This window comes from Alligator sinensis, unplaced genomic scaffold, assembly GCF_000455745.1.
Source record: "Alligator sinensis unplaced genomic scaffold, ASM45574v1 scaffold433_1, whole genome shotgun sequence".
Lineage (NCBI taxonomy): Eukaryota > Metazoa > Chordata > Crocodylia > Alligatoridae > Alligator > Alligator sinensis.
The window spans coordinates 86773-106710 of record NW_005842502.1 but is presented as its reverse complement, the minus strand read 5'-3'; the positions used below and the strand labels follow the sequence as shown (position 1 = coordinate 106710).

Genomic DNA, 19938 nt, shown 5'->3' with positions numbered 1-19938 from the left:
GGGGGGGGGGGGGTGCCACAGGCCTCCCCTCTTCCTCCCTTCAATCCATGCCAGGGCCAGACATGCTCTGCTGCTGCTCAAAGGAATTGGAGTTGGCATGCTCTGGCCTGGTTGCCAGCATCCCCCTCCAGCAGGCCTGGGGGTGGTGGGGCAAGGGGCTGTGGGTTGGGAGTGAGAGTTACCGGTGTGGCTGGAGGGGCTGTGACTTGGGAGTGAGGAGCACAGATGGTGAGGGGCTGTGGATTGGGATTGCAGGGCACTGGCGGCACCAAAGGGCTGCACGTCAGGAGTGAGGGGCACCAGCAGGGACAGGGGGCTGTGGAAAACTGTGGGTGAGGAGTAAGGGGTACTAGCATGGTCGGTGGGGGGAGGCAGGGAACTTTGGGTCAGGAGTGAAGGTCAGCAGCAGGGATGGAGGGATGCAGGTTGGGACTGAGGGGCAGTGGCAGGGACAGGAGGATGTGGGTTGGGAGTGAGGTGTCCCCCTGACAGGTGTCCCCTTTTTTGGAACTGGATATACGGTAACCATAGGCACTACCTAATATCTGAATGGTGGAGTGGTGGTTAGCACACTGTGTTGGAAAGTAACAAGGGTGTAGGAAAATCTGAAAGGAAAAAGGCTGAGGAGAGATAGAAAAGGAAGAGATGGTACATGGTGTTTTGTGACAAAGAGATGCTAGTTAAAGACATACAGCTCCACACATGAACTGGGAAGAGAAAGAGAATGTTTTGGCTCCAGTTACTGTTTTTGTTGTGGGATGACAGAAGCATTAGCTATTGATGGGTGATAAATGAGAATGTAAGCATGGAAATACGAAGTGTGATGTAATAATTCTGTCATGATGTGGAGATGTGAAAATAGAGATATTTAATAAACTAAATATCTGAAAATACAGATTGTGTTGATATTTTTATTTAAAATATAGTGAAATAATGAAATAGTGAAACAAAATGTTACTTCAAAATTTCCTTCCAAAAATGTGGAAATGTAATGTTTGACTCAACTGAAATTTTCAGGTCTTTTCCCTGACCTGCTCTCTTTATTTACTTACTGGTTTATGAATGTGCTTCAATAACTCTTAAATAACAAAGATGCATGGTTTTTATTTTAAAAAGCCAAGCTGACCTGGGTGTTCTGTGTTCCTCTCATCATTAATCATTTCAGCCTGTCTAATTATTGTTAAATGCTTTCATAACTCTTGAGTGTCAATGACAAAGGTAAATGATGAAGTATAGTCATTAGTTCAGAGTGTAACATTCCAGAATCCTCGTAAACTGTGATATTCATTTATCAAATTGTAATATGTAGGGCTTTTTTCTTACTTTTTTTGTGGAAATCCTAGATAAAGAAGCTCTGCTGCCAGCTCCTCAAAATATCTCTATTTTTTCCACCAATATGAAGCACTTCTTAACCTGGAGTCCGGTGATCATCCCTGGAGAAACTGTGAGATACTCTGTTGAGTTTCAGGGGTAAATTTCATTTTTTTTTCTCCACTGAACATTGCATTGACTATACATGTTTACACCATTAAAGTTGCCTCCATTATATGCTAGTGTTTTCCACACATACATGCAAGTACTACTTTTGGCACACAATTTTGGATTCTATTTTTGGCACATTGCAGACACACAGCATCCATACACCAACTGAGCGTAGTCAACATAGCTGCCTTCTGGATCAGGCACAATAATCTAGCAGTCCTGGAAAATCCCATGACTAATGGGTGATCGATACCAGAGGGAGAACAGGACCCTCTTATGATTTAGCTAACTAACCAAGTGGTTGGCCACCTACACCACATACAAAAGGGATTTAAATCTATATTTCTCAGCATAATGCAGGTGATAGCAATGTAAGTGGAAGTAGAATCTAAACTCTGTGTAAGTGCCAAAAATTGCACTTATATAACTATATAAATACCGCTTAGGTACAGAACACTGAGAGTGAGTGTAGATGTGTAGGGAGGCTGCTTGCTCTGACATGCTGTAATTGAGTCTGCTGCAGTGTGCTAATTAGCATGCCTCCAGCAGCCTTTGCATCTTGTGTATCAGCATCCCCACACTTCAAAATGGTGGCAGGGGCACTTTAACTAAACCTCTTTTGATGAGCTTTGGTTAAAGCATCCCCCGCTGCTATTTTGAAGCACAGGGATGCTGATACATGAGATGCTGAGGGCCCTTTAATTACAGCGGCTCTTGTAACTACTGTAATTAATGTGCCCCTCCCCAGCCCCAGAGTATGCCTACAAACACCCTGAAATAGTATTTGATTATTCAAATGTTAGCTATGTTTAAATACACATTACACATTCACATTAAAGGAGAAAATCATGGGAGATGGCAAGTTCCTTTTGCAGGCTGGCAGAGTTCCAGCCTGTAAGGGGCTGTTTAGGGCTGGGGGGAACAGGATACAGGGGACAGAGGGTGCAATGTGCATGTGCGTGCACACACATGCATGTGGCAGCCAGGCAGCACAGCAAAATACAATACACTCACACAGAACAACACAGCACAGCAAACACTGTTCACGTTTCTGCAGAAACTTCCTTAGCCTGACAAAGGATTTTTGAACCCGAAAGCTTGCTTAATAATTTTTTCCAACAATTTAAGTTGGTCTAATAAAATATATCAGATTCACCCAAAGAACCTTGTCTGCCTGTGTCCTTAGACCAACACGGCTACAACCTACACCCTTATACATGTGGGGAAGCTGATGCTTGATACAGCCCTTAGAAGATATAGCCTGATTAAGGGGTTGGATTACAGAACTACTAATGTATTTTAAATCATTTTGTGGTATCTCTTTGCTTTCCCTAGGGAGTATGAAAGATACTATGCCAATGAGAGCTGGATTCCCATCAGTGAGTGCTCATTCATCATTGTTACTCAGTGTAATGTGACAGAGGACATCTCTGCTACTGTGCCCTATAATCTGCGTGTTAGGGCAGATGTTGGTACTCAGGGTTCAGAGTGGGGCACCCTGAAACGTCTCTTCAATCGCAATACAAGTAAGTTCCTTGGCTGCATTTGTTAGGAATATCACTACTTCATCTAAGCATGATAAACTGTTCATTTTTTAAATAATAATTTTTATTCATGCTCAAACAAGCAATCAAGTCACAGTACTATTGTATAAATGCTACAAGCTACAATGTAGTTACTATTTTAACGGTAATGGCTAATTATGGCTACAAACAGACCAATTACTTGTTGTTTACTAAATAATCACTTTGTATGACTTAAAATCAATGCATAGCAACAAATGCTATTTTAAAATTAAATCTCTTAACAAAAGATTAACACACAAGAAATTACTGAATAATTTACCTTTCTGCTTAAGCAAGGACAGGTGACATTACAATTACACATTACACTGATTAAACATTACAATTAGATCTTGTTAAGAGCATTTAAAACTTGAAGGATTGCAATTTCAAGCTCCTTAACAAATGTTAAGTACCCACTAGGCATCCTAAAGTTATACCACACCAAGTGAGGATTATCTTTGAGCTGTGCTAGGTAGCTCAATTTAAAGGGTGTGTTTACATATTACAATTAGCATCTGCCAACTTTAAGGAATGTTAGATTTTTGTTAAAATTAGCTTGTGCTGGGAGCTGTGTGAGTATGTGTTCAGGGTTAATCCCCTCTGGGATGTGTACAGCTCTGAGCTCTCTTCAGAGGGCTGGCTGTACTATTCATGCCTCCTGAGCATTGTGAATGTGTGTGTGCTGTACTGTGTTAGTTATCTGTGTATGCTCTGCTGTGCTAGTTTCCACTGCATGAGTGTGTGCTGTGCGGCACTGTGTGAGTGAGTGGATGTTGTGCTGTGCTGTATGTGTTGTGCTGCAATGTGCGAGTGTGTGTGCTGTGCTTTGCAAGTGCGTGTGTTGTGCTATGTTGTGATGGGCTGTATGAGTGTGTGCTGTGCTGCAGTGTGCAAGTGCATGTGTTGTGATGCACTCAGGGTGCTGTGCTATGTGTATGTACTGTGCTGCACTGTTTATTGAGTGTGCTGTGCTGTGCTACGCTGTATATGTGTGCTGTGCAAGGGGGTGGGTGCTGTGCATGTGTTGTGCTGTTTGTGTGCTATGTTCTGCTACTCTGTGGGAGTGTGTGTGCTGTATTGTGTGTATTGTGCTGGTTATGTTTTGCTCCATTGTGAGAATATGTGTGATGTGCTGAACTGTGCTCCATGTGGATAGGTAGTGCTGTGCTGTACTGTGTATGCGCTGTGCTCTTTGTGTGTATCGTGCTGGGAATGTGTGTGCTACCCTGTGTTGTGTTGTGCGAGTGTGTGTATTGTGTTGTGCTTTGCTGCACTGTGCATGTGTGCTTTGTGCTCTGCTGTGCTGTACTAAGCTGTTTGTATTTGCTGTGCTCTGTTGGGTTGCACTGTTCAAGTGTTTGCTGTGCTGTGTTGTTCCGTGTGAGTGTATTGTGTTTTGTGTGTTGTACTGTGCTGTGTGTGTGTCCGTGTTGTGTTCTGCTATGCATTTGCTGTTTGTGTGCTGTGCTGCTGTGTATTTTAGTATTTGGGACTGTCTCTGTGTGTGTTGCTGCTTGGGGCTTTATGTTTTTGTGTGTTTTGGGAGTTGGGGCTGTCTGTGTTGAAGGTTAGGGTTGGGTGTGTACTGGGGGTTGTGTGTGTGTTTGGTGTTGGGGGTGTGTGTTGGCAGTTGGGGCTGTGGATATCTGTGTAGATTTTGGGGGATGCGTGTGTGTGCCTGTTCAGGCTTGGAACTACGTTCATGTGTGTGGTAGGGGTTGGGTCTCTGTGTGTCTGTGGGGGGACTGTACACCTGCAGGGAAGCTGCTCTGATGTGCTGTAATTACATGGCATTGGAGCAGACTTGATTAATTGAGTCAGTTACAGTGTGGTAATTAGGGTGCTCGAACCAGCCTCTGTGTCTCCCTGTATCAGTGTCCCTACATTTCAAAATGGCACCGGGGGTGCTTTAACTAAAGCTTTTTCGATGAGCTAAAGTGCCCTACCACCATTTTGAAGCATAGGGCACTGGTACATAAGACACTTTAATTATAGCAGCTCTTGGAGCCACTCTAATTAAAGCATCCTCCTGCCCACACTCCAAGAACACATGTAAAATCACCCAGTGTCAGAGGTTTAGGGCTCTGTGTGTGTTGGGGTTTGGAGCTATGTGTGGGGGTCAGGCTGGAGCTGTGTGTGTGCGCTTTGTTGGGGTCATTGATGTGGAAGTCTGTGTGTGCATGTTTGGTGTTGTGGCTGTGTGTGTTTTTACATCTGCTGGAGATTGAGGCTGCGTGTTTGGTGTTTGGCTTGTGTGTGGCTGGGGCTGGAATTGTGTGTGTGTGTGTGTGTGTGTGTGTGTGTGTGTGCACGCTGGGTGTTGGGGCTGTGAATGTTTCTGTGTGTGTTGAGGGATGTGTTTGTGTGTGTTGTTCAGTGTAGGTGCTGTGTGTGTGTCTTGGCAGTTTGCACTGTGTGGGTTTGTGTCAGGGCTTGGGGCTCTTTTTGTGTATTGGAGTTCTGTTCATGTGTTGGGATCAGAGGTACTGTGTGTGTTGGAAGTTAAGGCTGTATGTGTGCATGGTGGGGATGGGGCTATGTGTGCATCTTGCAGATTATGTCTGTGTCTGCATGTTTTGGGTGGTGTGCATGTGTGTGTCCATGTGTGTTGAGGGTTCAGGCTCTCAGTGTGTTTGTGGGTCAGAGGATTGGACTCTGTGTCTCCGGTGCTGGTGATGGTGTGTGCATATATAGGATATTGTGGCTCTGTGTGTGTGTGTGTGTGTGTGTATGTGTTGGTTGTATTGGGGTTTGGACTGTATGCATGTGTTGTGGGGTTCTGGCTGTCTCTGTGCATGTATTAGGGGTGTGCAAAATGGGCCGTATTCAATTCTGCTTTGGATTTGGCCTGAATTGGGGGCAGTGATTCGATTTGTTAGTTCAAATCACTGTCGCTGATTCAATTTGGCCGAATCCAAATCTGAAAGATTCAATGCTAATTTGCAGAATCAGCAATTTGGCCATAGACACAACTTCAAATGTTTTTTCTACATACCTCAAGGTACCAGGCGCGGCTCGTGAATGCTGCGATGCTGGGGAGGATGAAGCGTCCCACAGGAGAGCAAGGGGCCCCCTGTGTTCTTAATGGTGAACCCAGAAGTGGACCAGAAGTCCTTCCGGTCCACTTCTGGGCCCACTGGGGAGCAAGCTGGGGGGATCCGCCCATGCCCCCCTGGCTCCATGATCAGCTGCAGGGGGACCCTGGGTGCCCCCCCAAACTCAAGAGGCACCAGTTGCTGAGCCAGAGGGGCCCCCCAGCACACTCCCCGGCGGACCCAGAAGCACTTCTGGTCCACTTCTGGGTCTGCTGCCAAGCATGCTGGGGAACCTCCTGTGCTCCTGTGGGATGCTCCATCTGCCCCAGCATCCCAGCATTCACAAGTCACCTGGTACCTTGGGGTATGTAGAAAAACATTTAAACCTGTGTCTATGTCTGAATTGCTGAATCTCTCTGAATAATTCAGAGGGTTCAGATTCAATTCAAAGAGATTAAAGGGTCTCCTGATTTGATTCAGATTCAGAGATTTGGCCACTGAATTGGCTGAATCTCCGTCAAATCAAATTGGGGACTGAAGCTTCGCAAAGCCCTAGCGTGTATAGTATGTATTGGGGATGTGTGTTTGCCTTTCAGGATTAGGCTCCATATAGGTTTGTGTTGGAGGCTTGGGCTGTGTTTGTGTATTGGTAGCTATGTGTGTGTCAGAGGGGTTGGGACTTTCTGTGTTTTGGGACTTGGGGCTTTGTGTTACAGTTTGGGGCTGTTTGTGTGGCAAGGGTTTGGGGTGGTGTGCATGTATGAGCCTCTGTGTGTGTGTTAGTGTTTGGAGCTGTGCATACATGTTTGGGTTGTGGCTGTGCATTTTTGAGGGGTTTGACTATGCATGTGTGCATGTCTTGAAGTATTGAGCTGTGTGGCTGTGTTGGGAGTAGGGACTCTGCTTTTCTCTTGGAGGTTGAGGCCCTGAGTAGTTTTGTGTCGGGGGTTGGTGCTTTGCACTTTTGTTGGGGTTTGGGGCTCTGCATGTGTGTGTTGGGGGGCTGTGACTCTGTGGGCTTGTGTCAGGGTTGGGGTTGTGTGTGTTTATGTCTTGGGGGTTATGTGTGTATTTTGAGGGCTGAAACTCTGTGTGTGTGTGTGTGTGTGTGCATGCACACATGTTTGTGTTTTGGCTGCTGGGGCTGTGGATGTCTTTGTGTGTGTTGGGGGATGTAGATGTTGTCACAACCCAGTGATTTTTTGTGCCTTGGCACTATGGAATTTCCTGGCCACATGAGAGCTCCTTTGCACAGCAGAGTGTTCTGCTGCAATTAAGAGCCTGCGTGCAGGAGAGTTCCTGCCAATTTGCAGTTTCCTTTGCAGGATGCATTTCTTCTTTGCAGCACAGAGATGCACGGTGCAAAGAGTTCCCGCTATTCGGATGTAAATTTGTGCCCCGTTATTGGCCAGTGCTAAATTATTCACACGTGGCGGCTAGGAATTGGCTGGCTGGCCGTTTAAAATTCCGCGCGACTTCCGCCCAAGTCGAAGAGCTTTGAGCACGCTGCAGAGTGCCTCTGAAGTTATCTGACTTGCGGCTGCCGATCGATAGACTGATCACCTATCGATCTTTCTTCCCGTCACCGAGCGCAACCCCGACGTACCCCTTTCTCCGCCGGCTTCGAATTGCGGCCGGATTAACTGGCTTGGGCCCTGCCAGCTGGAGCAACTCGTGTGGTTGTTCCGACGACCGGACCACCTGCGTCGTGATTGCAAGCGGCGTGAGTAAAGTTTTTGCAACCAATAAGTTGTGTCTGCCTCTCCATTCACCAGCCTGCCCTGACGTACGAGCATAACTCAAGTCGGCCCTGGCCGTCCGAGACAGATGTATGTGGTTTTGTGTTAGGGATTGGTATTGTGTCTGGGGGTTGTGTGTTTGCATTGTGAAATATCTGTGTGTGTTTTAGGATGAGTCTGTGTGTGTTTCTTGCAGGTTGTGGCTGTGTGTGTATTTGTGTTGGGGGTGTGTGTGTGTGTCCATGTAGAGTGTTGGGGCCTGGTATGTCTCTGTTGTGGATTGGGGCTCTATTTGTGTGTATTGGAGTCTGGGGCTTTTTGAGTATGTGTGTTTTGGTTGTGCTGTGTGTGTTGTGCAGTGGGAGTGCCTGAGTTTGTTGGGCTTTGTGGTGTGTCTGGTGGTTAGGGCTTTGTGTGGGGGGTTGTAATTATGTGTGTGTTTGTGTTGCAGGGTCTTGAATGTTTGTGTGTTGTGGGTCTGCGGTGTATGTCTATTTCTGTTAGGGGTTAAGGCTGTCCAATTTGTGTTGTGTGAGTGTGTTGTTTTGTGGTATGCTATTTTGTTTCTTGTGCTCTGTGTGTGTTGTTTTCTGCTGTGCAAGTGTGTGTTCTGTTCTCTATGCATTGTGCTGTGCTGTGTCAGTGTGTGTTGTTTTATACTGTTTGTGTTGTTGTGTGTGTTGGAGGTTGGAGCTGTGTGTCTATTGTGTTTGTGTGTGTTCTTTGGTTTGGGGCTGTGTGTATTTGCGTATGTGTATGGGAGGGAAGGTATTCAGGTTGTGGCCGTATTAGTCTAGAGGCAAAAAGAATCTACCAGGACTCATGGTAGAGGTGATATTTTTTATTAGACCAACTAGATTTTTGCAAAAATAAATTATTTAATTGCAAGCTTTCAGGTACAAACACCCTTCTTCAGGCATAGGAGAAAAGATTGTAAAAGTTCTCCTGGGTAAAAATAAAAGTACATATTTCATAGGAGAGTTGAAGGTGTGGTGAAATCTCCTATTTGGAACAGTTCATTTTCTATGCAGATTAGGCTCAGAGAAAAATTGGAATAGTCTGTTTACCTCAAAGCTGGTTAGTGGTAAGCAGGATGTAGGTGCATTGTTCTGATTGCTGGGGCTGGGTGGATGTGTTTCTGCTAGAAAGCCAGGCAGAAATGGACCAGACTTGTCAACTCCTAGCTGTGCCCCTCCTTTCTAGCCTTCTAGCTACAGCTCAAAGCTGTGAATGTTATAGTGTGCTTTAACCCCACACATGCAATTTATCACAGCACGGTGGTATCTTTAAAGAATGGTAGGCCCTTGTTTAAAGTTAGCATATGATGCCTGTAACTTGTAAACACATTCTCAGAACAGGACACAGATTGAACAAGGCCTACGTGACCCCATTTGGAAATACAGGTTTCCCTCACCAACCACTGGGATTAGGTTCCTGGAAGTTCCCGTGGCTGGCAAAACTGTGGTTAGCAAGACAAAAGGCTTATGGGAAAATGGCAGGTGGTGGGCTGATGTGCGGCCATGGAAAACCCTGGTTACTCAAAACTGTATACTGTGGTAGCCAAAATGGTAAATAAAATATTAAGTGTGGGTACTCAAAACCATGGTTGGTAAAACTGTGGTTGGTGAGGGGAACCTGTAATATGTTCTTCAAATTCTCACCTTAATTTTTAAACATGAAAAGTCATTCTCTTCTCCTTCCATTTATGGGGTAACTGCACATGTGACTCAAATCTACACTTAGCACATTGCTCAGTGTGCACTTTCTTTTATGTTATCACAGCAGTGGGAGTAGAACTAATTACATCAAACACCACTGCTCTAATAGCCTTGCTACACATTCAAATGAAAGCTGGATAGAAACCAGTTGCAGAGTTGTTACACTTTTTCAAGCACTAACTTTATAGGTGGTTGGTTCTTTTTATAGCTGGATAGGCATTTCATTCTGTAATAATTACTTTGCACTCATGGCCCATCTAAATTTATTGAGGACTTTACCATTGAATTGCATGATATTGAAACCTGTAACAGGGGAGTATGTTTGGCTGTACTATTAGAGATGCCCTCCTTCTTTTGCTGGAGTGGACTTGAATGAGATTTTCAGCTACTACAGCCAAAATGCATAGTGTGAAAACTTTAGACTGCAGAGTCTGCAGCGATAACTTAGAGGTACTTTTTAATACAGGTTTTTTCAACTTCTTTTAGTAAGTGTACCCCCAGTGGCCAGGAGGTGAGGAGTGGCACATAGCTGGGGCGGGGGGGCATGGTGCATGGCTTGACTCAGAGCGGGCGGGGTACGCTTACTAAAAAATGAACAGAGTGGTGGCAGCATGGGGTGGTGGGAAGCAGTAGCATGGTGGAAGTTTCCCATTCCTGCATCTGGCTGGCCAGGCAGTGCCTGCGCAGCCCGCAGAGGGGCGCCACTGCCCTCGCCCATCCCTGGCCCTGCTCCTGGGAGGTGTTGGTGCTCTGTCCCCACCTGCCCACACATACACCTTACCGCCCTCCCAAGTACCCCCAGAGGTAAGTGTACCTCCGGTTGACAACCCCTGTTCTAATACCTTGATCTCACACTCAGCAACACAAGCTGTGAATTTCCCATGTTTGTTTCAGTATTTAGTGATGATATTCTGTTCATGTTTCACTCCTATAATACTGATGAAATGAAAATCTGAAATCAGAACAAGCCATGAGTATTCTAGTAGGCAAGAAACAAATAATTTACAATAGTACTTAGATACAGGAAAGAGACTATAAAAGTCACAGACAGCTGGCAGGGAACAGCCTGATTAATTCCCATCAGGGCCACTTGAGAGCCACATGCTTGAGAATCAGGGCAATAGAAAACAATGTCAGAGAAAGAAATGATAAGTATTTCCCTAAGAGGCAAGGATTTCTTAGAGTGATATTTTTTTTATTGGACCAACTAGGTATTTTATTTGGGATTAAGTTAGACAAGCTTTCAAATGCAAAATATTCTTCCTCAGTGGGTGCATCTACACAAGACACTTACTGCTCATTAGCCTAATAATACTGCTCAGTAGCACATTACAGAACAAACCATGCTAATAGCCTACTGCACAGTGTTATCAGGCTAATGTGAAGTAAGCGTCACTAAATAATCATGTAGTGGAGCTACTGTGCAGTAACCCTTGGTACTTCACATTTAGTTAGTCCTTTATTAAGGAAGTGCTAAACTAAATGCACAGTATCTAAGGTCCATTACTGCATGTGTAACTGTACTCAGTCTGATCACAAGAAGCCAGGCAGAGCATAAACTAGGTGGCTGGCTCCTTGTGATCAGACCTGAGGAAGAATGTCATGAAGTCAAAAGCTTGTCTAGCTCTATCCCAGCTACATATTCGGTTCAATAAAAGATATCACACTAAGAAATTCTTGCCTTTTGCATAATTTCTGGATCATTGTGGCTACAACATCTTTCTTAGGTCTACAAATACTCATTAATTAAGGCTCAGGATGAGAGCCAGTTTTAGGCAGAAGCAGTCAGGGTAATGTCTGAGGGTCCACAAGTGCTAGGAAGGCGCTCATTCCTATGAGTTAATTCATGTAATCCAAAATGTAGGTAGGAGGAGTCCATGCACTAGCCTCAAGTTTAGGCCAACATGGACTTTTCTAGGTACAGAGCATATAGTATCAAGCCTTCATTCTCCAGGGGGTCTAAGGCTATCTCACTGAAGTATTTCTGGTTTGGGAGTGTACTAGAAGGTGCAATTGAGCACATACTGTGAATTTAGGGCCCTCAGTGCTGGGACTTAGTTAGGGTGACCATCTTTTCAAAGTAAAAAGGGGGGACACATGCCTGACTCTCTCACCTCCCCCACCCTCCCAGTTGGCAGTGCAGCCAGTGCAGGGCTCCTGGGAGAAGCATAGCAGGGCAGGGAGCCTGCAGTCCACAGCAGGTAGCCTGCATCCACCCCTGCCCTATGCATAAATCTGGGAGGCATATGCCCTCCATACCCCCCAGGAGTGTGCTGAGCAGTAAGGAACCACCCCCTTGCCCCCTGGTTGAGCCGCTTATGGCTGCAACCTTCTCCATGGGGCCTGGGACTGGGTAGTGCCCCAGCCCCAGGCCCCATGTACTACCCTGGCTGGGCAGTGCTCACAGCCCCAGCCCCACTCCCTCTGTCACTGTGGAGGCCTCAATCTGACCCTCACACCCCTATACCTCCTTCTCCCTCCCCCTATAGACTTACCTGCAGAGAACTGCTGGTCCATGCTTCCTGACTATATTCCCAGCCACCTGCATGTGTGCACGAACACACATGCATGTGGTGCTCCTTGTATCCCGCTCCTGGCAGCCCCAAGCAGCCCCTTGCAGGCTGGAATACTGCCAGCGTCCAACAGGAAACCTGCCATTTCCTGCAAGGAATGGTTATGGATCCCTGAATGATACTGCAAATCCAATGTTGTCCCAAAGTTATGCAGCCCAGGACTGGGATATGATCTGATTTTCTCAGCCTCCTGTCCCTTCCTCCCTAGCTGGTTTTATTGATATTTCTAATATGGGGCCTATAGGCAAAATAGATCCTCCACTACAAAGAAAGCATTTCCAGTCTAAATAGTTCAACTATTGCTAAATGCCTGTACATGCTGAAAGAATCAAATTTCCCCTCCTCCTCAAAGGTTTTGCTGTTACTCTAGAAACATAACAAAAATGGTAAGGTAGATGGGGAAGAAAACTAAGGTTAAGTGCTCAAATTAAGCAACTAGCTGCTATGCTATACATGAAAGGTTCTGTGTTTCATTATGTGATGTAATTTTCTGCTGGTACTAGGTGATGACAGTTGCTGAGAGAGAGGATTACTTTTGGTGGTTGTAATGGTACTGTTTCTGTGTTGTTGACAGCTTTGCTCACACCTCCCAGGATAAAAGTTATTGCAGATGGGTATCATTTACTGGTAGAGTTGGAAGACATGGGGCCAGCCTTTCAGTTTCACATACTCTATTGGAAGAATGGGCAGGAAAGTTGGGTGAGTCTAGCCTTTGCTTTCTACATAAGAATGGAGAACATCATGCATGTCAAAGTGAGAGGGCACAGAATATTTTTTGGAGATCAATGTTCCCTTCACCTTTTCTGTAACCATGCTGTAGCAATTACAACCGTAACTTTATGCTACTAGAATGGGAGTACTCTCTTTCTTGTTGCACTCTATTTTCCAGAAGTCATAGAGTGAGTTATTTTCATTCTCAGACAAAATTAGTTAAAAATTATTGTTAAATATGGTTAAAATTTTTATTTACAAAGTTCATTCTGGGTTTATTTTTTTCTCTTAATGAGATAAAAGTCATCCAGACTAATGTGTATTCTGTTCTTTTCATGTGTGGAACTTAGCAACCCATAATACATATAGTTTCATAGTTTCATAGTTGGTAGGGTTGGAAGGGACCTGAGCAGATCATCAAGTCTGACCCCCTGCCATGGCAGGAAAGATTACTGGTGTCAAACGACCCCAGCAAGGTGTTTATCTAGCCTCCTCTTAAAGATCCCCAGGGTAGGAGCCAGCACCACTTATCTTGGAAGTTGGTTCCAGATCCTAGCCACTCTGACAGTGAAGTAGTGCCTCCTGATGTCTAGTCTGAATCTACCCTCTGCCAGCTTGTGACCATCATTTCTAGTCACTCCTGGTAGTGCTCGGGGGAACAGGGACTCCCCCAATGCCTGCTGATCCCCCCCTGACTAGTTTGTAAATGGCCACTAGATCCCCCCTCAGCCTTCTCTTGTGGAGGCTGAACAGGTTCAGGTCCCTTAGCCTCTCCTCGTAGGGCCTGCCCTGCTGCCCCCTGATCATGTGAGTGGCCCTCCTCTGGACCCTCTCCATGTTGTCCACATCCCTCCTGAAGTGTGGTGCCCAGAGCTGGACGCAGTACTCCAACTGTGGCCTGACCAGTATTGCATAGAGGGGGAGGATCACCTCCTTGGACCTGCTTGAGATGCATCTGTGGATGCATGACAAGGTACAGTTGGCCTTCCTGACCGCGTCCCCACACTGTCGGCCCATGTTCATTTTGGCATCAATAATGACTCCAAGATCCTTTTCTGCCTCTGCACTGATGAGAAGGGAGTTTCCCAGCCTGTAGGTATACTGCTGGTTCTTCCCCACAAGGTGCAGTACCTTGCACTTGTCAGTGTTGAAACCCATCCTGTTCTCATCCGCCCACCCCTGTAACCTGTCTAGGTCTGATTGCAGCCTATTCCTCCCTTCTAGCATGCCTGCTTCCCCCCACATCTTAGTGTCATCTGCGAATTTGAACAGGGTGCTTTTTACCCCCTTGTCCAAGTTGCTGATGAAGATGTTGAACAGTGCGGGCCTGAGGACCGAGCCTTGCGGAACCCCACTGCCCACATTCCTCCAGGTTGAATAAGACCCATCCACCACCACTCTCTGGGTGCGGCCCTCCAGCCAGTTAGTGACCCAATTCACTGTGTAGGTGTTGATGCCACAGTCCCCTAGTTTTTTAATGTGAATGGGGTGAGAGACAGTGTCAAAGGCCTTCCTAAAGTCCAGAAAGACTATGTCCACTGCTACACCTGCATCTAAGGATTTTGTGACCTGGTCATAGAAAGCCACCAGGTTGGTCTGACAGGACCTGCCTCTAATGAACCCATGTTGGTTACTCCTAAGCATAATCTCCCCTGCTGGCCCCTCGCAGACATGCGCCAGGATAATTCTCTCAAAAAGCTTACCCAGGATCGAGGTAAGACTAACTGGCCTATAGTTTCCTGGGTCCTCCTTCCTCCCTTTTTTGACAATGGGAACCACAATGGCCCTTTTCCAGTCCTCTGGCACCACACCAGAGCACCATGAGTGCTTGTAGAGCCATGCCAGGGGTCCTGCAATGACCTCTGCTAATTCCCTCAGTACTCTGGGGTGGAGATTGTCAGGACCAGTTGATTTAAATACATCCAGTCCCTCCAGAAGTTCTCTGACTAGGTCCTCACTGACCCTAGGCCTGGGTGCGCCTCCCCTGGGACCTATGGGGATCCCCATGGGGGGGCGGGGTGGGGGAGGTGACCCGGTCCCTGCTCAGAAAAATGGAGGCAAAGAAATTGTTAAATAGGTTAGCTTTGTCATCTGGTGCAACAACCAGATTTCCTAGCATGTCTTGCAGAGGCCCCACATTACTTGGTACCTTCTTTTTACCCCCTATGTATATAAAAAAGGACTTCTTATCCTTGATCCGGGTAGCTAGTTCCATCTCTGCCTTGGCCTTCCTGACTGAACCCCTACAGCCCCAAGCAACCAAGGTATATCCTCCTTGGTGATGGCCCCTCTCCCTTCCGTTGGGTGTACACCTCCTTTTTAGCTAGGAGACATTCCCGTATGCTTTTGGTGAGCCATGGGGGCTTTTGCACTCTTTTGCCCCCTTTGATCCGCATTGATATTATCTATGAATACAATCATCAGAAGAAGAATCACAGTTGTAAGACGGTTGTCCCCACAATTCCTATCCATGCTTAGTAAGGTTGATTTGCCCCTTTGCCAAGGTAGGCCAGGTTAGTTCTTCTTCAGCCAGTTCCTAAGCAATTATATGTACCATACAATTGGTTTATCAACAAGATCATTTTTTAAACTGTAGTTTTATGTGCGGTTAGCATTGTATGCCGCAATGATGGTCATAATATTGGAACCTGAATAGGAAAGACACTTCAAGACTAGTTCTTTTTGGAAATGCATCATTTTTGGAGGTTTTATGTTGTAGTGGCTGAATACATCACACAAAAATACAAACATGGAGCCAGGCTTAGAACCCAAAGCCTCAAGAATTTCTAAACTGTGTGTCATCACCTTGCTAAAGGGATAACTGTCTGAATCTGGCTTCATCTGCAGCTGTGCATGATAAGTTATTCTGCAGCTTAGACCATGAGCTTTTGAATGCAGCACCCAGAAAATCAGGAACACACAAATAATAAACACCAGTGAAAAGTTTGGTTCTGATGACTCTCCCAGTATAACACAAGATCTGTAAGACAGGCACAGATATAGAATACCCTGTTTACTAGAATAAAAGATGAGGCTTTTCTCCCCAGCTGGCACGGGGGAAAAAGCACCTTGTCTTATAATCACAGGGAAGGAATTCTCACTAAATACGCTGTCAATCACTAAACTGCTGTCAAAGCAGCATGTGCTCATCAATGGAAACCAACTATGAAGTTGATTACATGCAGCCAACACTTTGACATGCAGCCAACACTGAGCAAGACTGTAAAACACATAGCCCACACTAGGAAAACATTCTGATGGGAACATTTTTTTGTTTTTTTGTGTGGCCTTTAAAAAGTGGGCAGTTGCTCCCCCAAGGAGAGAATAGGTACTTGGCCTGGAAGTACTGCAATACTAGGCTGGCATTCAAAGAGGCTGGAGAAAGCTCCAACACCCTCCTGTGGTGCCAAAAATGTGATAGTAACCTACCACAAAGATAGGTGAATGCAGCCTTTTTTTTTTTTTTTTTAATTTCATATCTTAGCAGTGACGACACATAGGGGGTGCACATGCATCCCCTGAGAGTGCTGGTGCAACCCCTGACAGCCAGTGTCCCTAGGCAGGAAGGGCAGGTGAGAGAGCTGGTGCCCCCCCCAAAGTGCTAGCTGAGGAGTGGGGGCGCCAGGAGATGTGGTCCCCCCCACAGCCAATCGCACTCACCTGGAAGTGCCAGTGGTGCTGCTGGAAGTGCCAACGGTGTGCTGCTGTCACTTGCAGGTTGGCAGGATCAGCTGCGGGGGACCCCTTGCCCCCCCGGTCTGTGGGATTAGCTGCAGTGGGACACCCCCCGGTCGCTGACTGCCTGCCGGGGGGCAGGGGCAAGCGGCCCCCCCCACAACTCAGGAGGCACCAGTTGCCCATGTATCTTAGGTCAAATTAACCAAAGCAGTTCCAAATTCTATTGACTGAACAGAGCTCAATCACTAAAGTCTGAACGGTGCCACCACTGGCAAGCATCCCACCTCCCAGACTCTTCATCCTGGGGCTTCAGATATTCCCAAATCCATGACAGATAACCTATGTGCAAACCCCAAAGCCAAAGGGACTGGTGTTCAGATGTCAGGTGTTTTTCTTGCCCCTAACCAAAGGTACCTCCCCTGCCAGCACAATGCCATCTAGCCCGCTTTTTTTTATGACATCATTTTTTTTTATAAATGTTTTTGTATTCCATATCAAATTAGCCAAATCAGTTCAAAATCCTCTTGATTGAGCAACACTCAATAATTCAAACACCATATGTGGTGCTACAACCAGCAAGTATCCTCCACCCCAGACTTTTCAGCCTGGGGCTTCAGATACTCCCAAATCCATTGGCAGGCATCCTACATGCAGGCCAAAGCCTGGAGGCTTGGGGTTCAGATGTCCCCAAGTATCACTTACTCTTAACAAAAGGCCACAGGAGCAAGCTAGTGAGGAGTCCCCCATTTCCATAAAGTAGGCATGTAACTGAGATCTTCCCACTGGAAGCTGGCCAGTGGGAAGCTAATTATAAGTCTCACAGGGCATCCTGTCTGCACTGAATTGGACAGGGGTGCACCCTCCATTACACAATGCCATTTAAAACCATCTTGGTTCAGGTAACAAACCAGTGTAGTGACTACAATGCATGCTCCAATAATTTTTTTTTTTTTGGTAAAAATATATATCTATATCTATAGCTACACATATAAGTTATCTATATATATCTTTATAGTTATATATATATATCTATATATAACTATATATAGATACATATAAGTTATACACACCTTCTAGCAATTTAGCACTGTCTCCAGGTCTGGTTGTCTCATTGTCACTGTCCATTCCCCTGCTGGGGGTGGGCAGTCTTGGAAGATTCTGTGCCAAGTGTCCCTTTGCCAGGTGGAGTTGGCTGCATCCTCACTGTCCTCTGCTACCGATTTCCGGTAGTAGGACTGGAGTTCACTCAGAGCCATTAACACAGTCTAGCTCCCTGAGGTTCTTGTGTCTGTACATCAGGATGTTCCTGGATTTCCACAGGCTGCTCCTGATGCAGGACACAAACTGATCAAAACAGGCCAACGAGCTCCCTTGGTGTTTAGTTAGGTGCCTGTACAGTGCTGCCTCTCTTGGTCAGCTGCCCGACCCCTGTCACTGCTTTGCACAGCCACTTTACCTTTTCCCACACCTCCTTGGTATATGAGCAGAAACCCATTCTAGAGCCTTCCTGGTCCCATAGAGGCACCTGCCCAAGGTCTGAAACAGGCATCTGCTCCAAAGGAGCCCAGTACATGAGAGCCTGAGGACCCTGGCCCCCCTTGGCTTTCACCTGAAATGCATAAAACTGTCCATATGTCCACCATCTTAGGCCCCCATCAGCAAAAATAAAAGTCAGTCCCTATGATCTGCTCAGTTTGCTATTGGATGTTAATGCTTGTACCCCACACCCATATATCCATGCAGACCTTCAACTGTACAGACCTGCTCTCCATTTGGCCATGTTTCCCACCCTGTCCCTCTACTTCCATTGTAAAGTTTCCCTCTCCCTTTTAGCCACTCCTCCCTGACTTCCACTGTCCTGTTCTCCCTTAGCTTCACCTTGTGCTAAAAGCAAGGCTAATTTTGATTTTGGAGCCCTATGATTTCATTTGGTTACTGATATTGTCTGTCACAGGTGCAAAAGATGATGGTGAAAGAGATTACCTCTGCTGTTCATCTGGACACAGTGGAGGCAGGAACTGACTACTGTGTCAAAGTCCAGACATATGTAGAGGCCATTAACAGGAGCAGCAACTTCAGCCAGACACAGTGTATCAGGGTGCAAGGTAGCAGTAAGACTTCCTCATCATTTTCATCTAACAGCATTATACAGTGGCTCTTCAGATATTACCTTCGATTTGTCTGTCATTCTGTTCACAAAGACACTGCAAAGATTTTTTTCTTGAGGAAAATAAGTGATTCATTCATTTTCTCACTGATGCCTCTCCTTGAATTGACACCCAACATTTCTGATTAATATTGTACTGCTAGAAGTTATTAATTAAAGATGCTCCCTAACAGGAGACTGGCAGAGTTGAGAATTGGGAGATTGTCCCTCAGTTAGGAAGCAGCTAGGCAGTCAGTCAGTGCCAGACAAAGTGTTTGAAGAGCTTTCCCACAGCTGCACAGTAAAGCTTGTTTTAATTCTTCTCATTCATGTATGCCTGTGTTTATTGCACCAGGTGGTCACTACAGATTTGGACCTTGTGGCTTCTACTGAAGTCACTGGTAAGAACAGTTGAAGGACCTCTTTCAGGACTGGGTGCTGAATCTGGACCTGGGAAGCTTGATCCAAATTTTCTCTGCTAAAATGCTCTGCTAATATAAGGTGCCACCCTGCCCTACTTTCTGCTAACATTCTGTCTTATTCGTTTGTCTTAGATGCCAGATCTACATGGGTAAATATTACTCTCATCTCCTTTGCTGGTTTTATTATGGCTGCTTTGGTCCTGCCTTTTCTTATCTGGAAAATAAGTCGAATCTTCGAGTATTCCTGTTGTCCAGTTGTTATCCTGCCGGAGACTCTGGTAATTTCTTTGTCTTCCTTGTTGTCTCTGGGGTGAAATACAGGAGCAAACTGATGGATTGAAGGAGAAGATGAAGATGTTGGAGAAATCATTTCTTCCAACATTGAAGTCCAGGTGAAACCCTGTAGGAAATAATTATAGCACATTGTCCAAACTGAATGCCTAAAGCTAGGTGACTAGATACAAGCTGAGGCCTCGGTCAGCAATGCGACTATCAGAGCAGGCAAGCACTCTGGCTTAATTGGCAGGGATTCAGGAGCTTTCCAAATCAAGCCACTCACTGAGGCTCCTAAATATGGATTTAGGAGGTCAGTATTAGGCTTTGGAGTTAAAAATATTGTTCTGTTTTGTTTCATGTCCATGTTTGTGTGAATCTTTCTTAATTATATGGAGCGCACATTGGCAATGGTCTGGAAAACCTGAGCATGCCTATTTCCCCTCTTGGGCCAGGAAGGAGGAAATACAGTATTTACCTAAATCCAAGATAACGTTGAATTTAAGATGATCCCCAAAATAATTAGATTCTATACATGGAAAGTTATAGTTTTCCATGTATAGAATACAACTAGTAGAAAGCTATCTTAAATTTGG

The 19938-nt window shown here is 45.8% G+C and overlaps 1 protein-coding gene across 1 annotated transcript in view; it reads left to right on the top strand.

Moving 5' to 3' along the window:
- IL20RB (interleukin 20 receptor subunit beta) overlaps nt 1-19938 on the top strand; it is an 82928-nt gene that overhangs the window by 37703 nt on the left and 25287 nt on the right. Inside the window, exons 2-6 of the mRNA XM_006031373.2 lie at nt 1344-1470; nt 2818-3008; nt 12687-12811; nt 18456-18606; nt 19202-19347. Coding sequence (XP_006031435.2) covers nt 1344-1470; nt 2818-3008; nt 12687-12811; nt 18456-18606; nt 19202-19347 — 740 coding nt within the window. The remainder of the gene's footprint in view (nt 1-1343; nt 1471-2817; nt 3009-12686; nt 12812-18455; nt 18607-19201; nt 19348-19938) is intronic.